We start from the raw sequence: 6,988 nt of genomic DNA, 5'->3' as shown, positions 1-6,988 counted from the left end.
AAGTGTTGTATTGTGGTAAAGTTTCTAGAAAAATGATGTTGCATAAAACAATTCTACGATTACAAGGAATGGAAAAAGTGTGTTCAAAATAATCAGCAAGCTGAGTCCGCGTTGAGCGGAGTTTCAACTGGCAAGATACCCTTTCTGTACAGCTGTGTACCATGAATCTCATTTCAAGAACATTGCTGGATGTTCTTGCTGTTGGCAGAGAAAGAACAATTTGTTAACAGTATAATTACACTTTAATGAGACACCAAAGTTCTTCCTAAAGTGTTACAAAGATATAATACATTTGTAATACAAGTGTAAATGCTTGACATCAAAATAAAAAGACTTAGTAAAAAATATAGATTAAAAGTTACTGCAGCTAAACAAAGTAGTTACAATTACGTCTGTGGATTTTTTTTTTTTTAAAGAAAATCAGCAGTATTGACTGGCACATACAGAAGAAGTAAAATAAAGTGAGAGGTTTTTTCCCTCTGCACAGTATTCAAATAGTACTGCAACAAACATTGATTTCATGCATAAGTGCAGAGAGGATTTTAAACTCTGCATATAGCACTAATTTCAGCTTTTGTACAGCCCCATTTGCAACACATTCCTGCCAAACCCAGAGATTCCCGTTTCCTTCTGGGATACCTGACCCAGAGATAACTGTTCAATCCCATCGGGTCTGCAATTCCTGTCCCTCCCCTGTCCTTCTGAACTTCCTCTTCTACCTGGCGAACAAGTTCTTTGAAGTCATCTGCCACAGGTATGTATTCATTATAGTCATTTGAACTATACAGGTCCTTAAATGTCTTCCATCCAAGAAACGGGCTGCTTCTCTGCAGCTGCTCCACTTCAGGACCCAAAATTGTTTGCAGCTTGAAGTTTCCGAGTAGTTTGTTACTTGCTGTTTGTGCAGAATCTGTTTAAAGAAAAAACTCTTTTTCAGTTCAGGCTGTAGAAGGAGTATCAAAAGGGACACATAGCTCTAAGAAATAGCATCAAAACCCATTCAGTTTGTAACAAGCAAAGTACTCTTATCTAGAGCTGTCCGTACCACAAAGCCTCCACTCCATGATTTACTTATAGCTTACTTCTAGGGGAATCTTTATGTTTTAAAGGCTATGCTGCCTGTCAGACACAGAGAGTACATGGCTACAAGCATGACCGAGGTACAGACATCCTATCCCAACTACAGTATTACTGCACAGAAGTCTCAATATTTCTACAGAAACAAAGTTTTGTGGTAAAGACATACCCAGAAATGACACAGAGCTGTGTCATGTGGTTCATGAATTAGATGAAGAACAAATGTGGGGAGGACTAAATAACGAAATATTGTGTGCACACTGTCTCTTATAGGTTGTATTTTTCTATAGCTATTTTCAGTGGATGCTTTCCACTCATTTTTTTCATTTCTCAAGGCATAGCAGAAGCTTGCAGAATTTACTTGGAAACACACTTTATCTCACTGACTGAGGTGTTCTCAAAAAATCCAGCTCTACTATCTTTCACCTCATGCTAGTTCTCTTGGTTTTACTTCTGCAAGGCAAGCGGTTTCGCTTACTTCAGCTAATGTGAAGGAAAGCAGCTCCTTCAAGTCTAAAGTTAAAAGAATTCCAAATAAGTGTCTTGTGGTCTTTAATGCTGTTAATATAGTCTTTGCATCAGAAAGCTGAAAGGATGTGAGGTGAGAGCATCCAGTTAATGTTATATTTAGTTTAATACGGCTAATTAAGAGATAGAAGCTAACTTTCAGATAGAACAGCTGTCTGAATATGTACAAAAATAAAAGTGGTTGTACTCCTTTCCTGATTAGACCGTATCTCCTATCTAGTAGTCTTTTGGGGCAGGGAAGACTTTCAGTTAGACAGCGTGCAGCACAGCAGGGGCTCCTTAGGGACCGATGCTCTCGGAAGCTACTTTCTTTCTTGCTGGGAAGGAACAGGACCACAGCAGAGGCTGTACAGTAATTTGCTATAATTACAAAGGTAACTTTTATCTTCTACTCAACCTGCCAGGAAAAAAGGTAAGCAGGGAAAAAAAAAACCAACCCAAAACAAAAACCCAAACCAAACAACTCCCAAGAAACCTAAAACACTGGCTTCATTAACTGCCTGTGGTCCAATGTGATTTCATTAGCAGAAGCTTGAAGCTTAAAAAGAAGCTATTCCATTTCATGTTAACCATAATTCCAACTTTTGCCTTGTTAAAAATGTTAGTTTTACTATTCAAAATATTAGGATAAATGAGCGTCATCACTTAAAATTACTACGTTACATTACTGTAGTTTGCCAACACAGCCCAAAAGCACCTGCATACACTTTCTTAACATGTTGGAACACGCGACAGTACTATTCTCTGAGGAACGTTTTACCCATCAACTGTGATCTCTAAAGTAGTTCTTGCTGTTTAAATCGTAACCTGAGCACCAGGTTACACTGCCTGGTGTCGTTACCCGCGCCGCCTCCCCTGCGCGGAGCGACATGAGGGGCGAAATCCGTCCGTCCGTCCGTCCGTCGGTCCTCCCGCGGTTCCCCACCCCGCACAGCAGGGAGCCCGGCCGCCTCCCCGGCTCGGGAGCTTCGGGCGGCGAGCCGGGCCGCACCGACCCGTGCACCCCGCCGCTACCGAGGGAGCGTCCCACCTCCCGGCGCGGACAGGGACGAAATTTAAAAAAGAAAAAGTGATTTATTGTTTGTAGGTTTTTAAATGAAGAGTTGGGCGCGCGCCGGCCGCGCTGCTGAGCCCTGTGGAGAGCAGCGCCTCGCAGCAGACCGAAGACTTCGCGGGTCATCCCGGCTAGCGGCGCCCCGTCTCTTGTCCTCTAAATTTGCGGGTTTCCTTTCGGAAGTCACGGGAAACGCCGACGGGGAACGGGAGGGAAAGAGGAAAAGGGAGGCTTGCTCTCCCCTGCTCCCCGCCATCTTCCCCTCACGGCGAGGCGCGGCGAGGCGCCCCGAAAGCCGCCACCGCCCCGGGGCCGCTCGACAGGGCTGTTCCCTCCGCCCCGCCCCGTCCGCCCCCCGAACACTCACCGGCCGCCGCCGGCGGCTCCACGGCCACCGGGGAGAGCCGCTTCCAGCGGGACCCGCCGCAGGTGAAGATGACGGCGCGGATGAACTCCCTGCCGCACAGCTTTACCCCGTACCCGTCCCCCTCGCCCACGGGCAGCACAGCCGCCGCCGCGCCCCGGGCGCTGGGATGCCCCGGCGGGGCCGCGCAAAGCAGTGCCGCCGCAGCGCAGAGGAGTCGCAGCTTGGCCCCCATGGCGCCCACCGACCGACCCGTCCTGTCCTGGTCCTGTCCCGGTCTCCAGCGGACCCGCCAACCGCCCACGGCCTCGAGCCCAACCGCCACCACCACCCCGCGTGCCGCGCGCGCTGCCAGCGCTGCCCGCCCGCCTCCCGCCTTTTATGCGCTGAGGGCGGCGCTGAGTCACCGCCCCGGCCCCGGCCCCGGCCCCGGCCCCGGCCCCGGCCCCGGCCCCGGCCCCGGCCCCGGCCCCGGCCCCGGCCCCGGCCCCGGCCCCGGCCCCGCCATTGCCGGTGCTCCCGCCGCCGCCGGCCCCTCCGCCTGGCATCGGCGTCCAGACACCCCAGGCAGGACTCCAGCACCTCGCTCCTTGGGCCCCCGGCTCCCACTGGCCCGAGGCACGCTCCGTCCCGGCCGCCAGGCGCCCCGTCTCCCGTCCTGCTTTCCTTGTTCGTGGCCCAGTACCAGTTGCCGATGTCCTCTCGAATGACTCTTAGATGGGGCAAAACTTCTGCTCATCTGTTTTGTCCCTCGCAGGCTTAGAATCTGCATACCTACTCCCACATCCTAAAAACGTTGGCCAAAGCAAAAAGGCAGAAGTAAGTAATAAAATAGACACACTTTTGCGGAACTACTTAAGCTGTGGACACCTGAGCTGGGATTTAAAAGCCTGAATTCCTCTCAGGTTTGTTATTCTCCAGACCCATGTTCAGTGGCAGCCGTAGGCACCAAAGAGCCAGAGGTGCCTTGTCTCCGGCATGAGTGTCCTGGGGTTGTGGAGCTCCACGATGGTGTGTTTCACTGGCAGCCCCCAAGCAGGCTCTCTCTGACAAGGTTCTTTGGATTCACCAAGCAGAGCTATGCGCCCTGTGAAAGTGTATGTCCCTTTCGGGTTTCTTTTTCAGCACAATAGGACAAGAAGTGGCTACTGACCCCTTTTATAAACAGTCATACTGTGGAAAAGCAGGAAAGCTCATCTCTCAAAGAATACAATGAAGCTGTTGTCTATAGGTCCTTTTTCTGGATCAAAAGAAAATCACTCTCTGGCTACAAGGACAAAAAGTGATCCCTTTACATGAGGGCTATGCTTTCTGTCCCGTGAGTACTCTTAGTGTATTAAGAACCCTCCAAACTCCATCTAGGAGAGCACAGAGAGGATGTGCACCCACAGCCTAGTGTACAAAGGTGAGCGATGGCCGGGAAGACAGACTCCAATCACCTTTTAATGGACTTGGGTCCATTAAAGAGGCCGCAGAGGGCTAGAATAGTGAGCACTCTGCAAAGTTGTCTATACTTGGACTTTCTTTTTGATCCAGTCTTAAACGTTTTAGACAGTGGCACCACTTCAACAGTAGTCACTAACTATAATCCAGGCTGTTACTTGGATGCAATCAATAGACGGGGAGGCTGTCACTGCAAAATTCCTGAAGAACACCTTGATATGTTTCTCCCTCAGCTACAGTTTTAACTGCTGTTCTGTTGGACATGAGTTGTGCAGATGTAACCACAACTTGCATTTTTAAAGAGAAAAGCAGCTTCATCTTTGTGTCGTGGACTTTTTCTGAAAATACCCATCACATCAGGTGAACTTACTCATAGACTGTAAGTAGTCTTCTAGGCAAGAGAATTGTTTTCAGTGACTGGAGAGCATAGTCATGTGTAAGAGCACTACCAGGACTTTCTGGGCAATAAGTAAGGTGCTGCCTCAGTCGGCCAGTGACTCACCTGGTTACTTATCTCATAAACTAATATAATTTATTTTATACCCCAATGCCCATGCCCATCCCTGGATGCAGTCCTTAAAAGCAGCAAAATGTCAGATATGTCTTTCTCAGAGTTATTACCAGGGAATTTCCAGAGGGGTCCCCTAATGACAGGCTGTTTTGTCAATCTAGCTGGAAAACTCCTGACTCTCCACACTCTTGTTTCAAGTTTAACTGGACCATCAGTTACTGCGGCACCGCATCTAACACTCCCTAAGTAAAGGCAGGCATTACGATAGCTGCCTTACAGATTTTCTGACATCACCTGCTTCTTCATCAGGGCTACTGAATGTGAAAGAACACTTCCTGTGTTTTCCGTCATGCTTGTTGGTAGGTGATAGAGCATGAGTTGTCAAAGAGAGCTTGGAGGGAATGTTTTCTCAAGATATTAATAATTCCTCAGGGCAGCCCATGCTGCAGCACTCATCACTCTTCCTGTGGAAAAGCACAGGCTGTGAATGCTCTCTTGCTAAGATTGAAGACTGCAACAACAGGCAGCGAGTTAGTGAGTTCTATTCAGGATCATATCTGAATGAGCTGCTGGTAGTTTGACATTGCTTAACATTACTATGCTTGCTGCAGTTGCACTAGCAGGGTGTATTGCTCAGTATTTTTCCTCCAGACGTATTTTAGTAATGTTGCCTTTGCATCTAGGGTGTTCAACTACATCTACTGTGATCTGAATAGTAGGTTATAAAGAAACTTCCTATGTTAGTCATGTAACTTTAAACCATACAGGATTTTATGCAGAACAGCCTAACTGGCGATCTCTCAGTAATTTGCCAGGAATTTAAATCAAGTCAGAGGCTAGGTTTGTTTACCTGCTTATCATAGGTAGAAAAACTACTTCTATTCAAAACAATACATGCAGAACAAATAAATAATTTCAATGCGACCAATCTGAAATAACTATCCACCTTCTTACTCTTTGTATCATAAAGAAGAACAGACAGCAGCAGATCAAAGTAATGAAATTCCATTTGTGATCTGTAGGATCTTGCAAGACAGGCATGCCCAGTGTACTGTCTCAATGCAAGTATTTTGTATTTTTTAGTTTTCTAAAATAAAGCAAAGATGATTGAACCATTTGTCTCCCTTGCACTAAATTTAGAATCTCTTGGCCAACAGCAATCAAAGTTTATAGAGGGTAGAAGATGTTTCACAAAAACAGGAGGATAAATAAAAAAAGATACCCTTTAACAATGCCTTGAGAGCCCTGAAGACCTTGCACAAAAGGCTTATTCACACGTTAAATGTCAGACAATCTACAGAGAAGATCAGAGGTAGGACAGAAATGCACAGACTTAATTTCAGATTCATGCAACTCGCTGCTGTAAGAACTACTCAGTTTCTGAAAGTTGCCCAAACATGACTTTAAAATATTGCTTAAGTTTGCTCAGTACCAGGCAGGATTCTGCAAGAAACGAGAAATACCACTGCACGCATGCGACTGCTGGCTAAATACCAGTGTTATCCAGCTATCATATGTAGGGCTTCATTAGAAGATAACTGTGAGTTTTAGAAAGTAGTTCACCTTTAAGAAAACGAAGAGTTAAAAAATGAAGAAATCCATGCATTTTTATACAATGAATCCCAAGATTGATTAAGCTATTAAACAATAATGCAGAAACGATCTTGCTTGTATGTGTCTATATAATTGCTTTTCCCTTCTACTTTTAAAAGCAGTGATATGCAGTCATAGTCATAAAATTACTTCAAAACATTTAGGAAGGGGCTGTAAGAATTAACTTTCCCTATCATAAGGGAAGCTTCAGAAGAGTTAAATCATTTATCCAAGAAGTAAAGGAAGGGGCCCAAACTGGCCTCCCAAAGCAACTTTGCTTGTTTTTCTCAACAACACTTGCATATCCTACCAAAACCAGATTAACAAGAGAAGTGTGGGGCCTGCAGTTGAGGCTTGCGAGTAGCGTGCACTTTCTTGGATTCTAAGCAAGACATATCCATAATGAGAACACAAAAAG

The 6,988-nt window shown here is 46.3% G+C and overlaps 1 protein-coding gene across 1 annotated transcript; it reads right to left on the bottom strand.

Moving 5' to 3' along the window:
- Window positions 1-225: 225 nt before the first annotated feature.
- On the bottom strand, window positions 226-3,370 carry LOC142050224 (relaxin-3-like). Its single transcript, XM_075078661.1, has 2 exons — window positions 3,027-3,370; window positions 226-910 (listed from the first exon to the last, which is right to left on the bottom strand). The coding sequence occupies exons 1-2, from the start codon at window positions 3,256-3,258 to the stop codon at window positions 543-545; spliced, it is 600 nt and encodes a 199-aa protein (XP_074934762.1). The 5' UTR covers window positions 3,259-3,370; the 3' UTR covers window positions 226-542.
- Between the last annotated feature and the right edge of the window lie 3,618 nt (window positions 3,371-6,988).

Source organism: Phalacrocorax aristotelis, chromosome Z, assembly GCF_949628215.1.
Source record: "Phalacrocorax aristotelis chromosome Z, bGulAri2.1, whole genome shotgun sequence".
NCBI lineage: Eukaryota > Metazoa > Chordata > Aves > Suliformes > Phalacrocoracidae > Phalacrocorax > Phalacrocorax aristotelis.
Note: the sequence above shows the minus strand (reverse complement) of the source record. Positions and strands in the feature narration are given on the sequence as shown.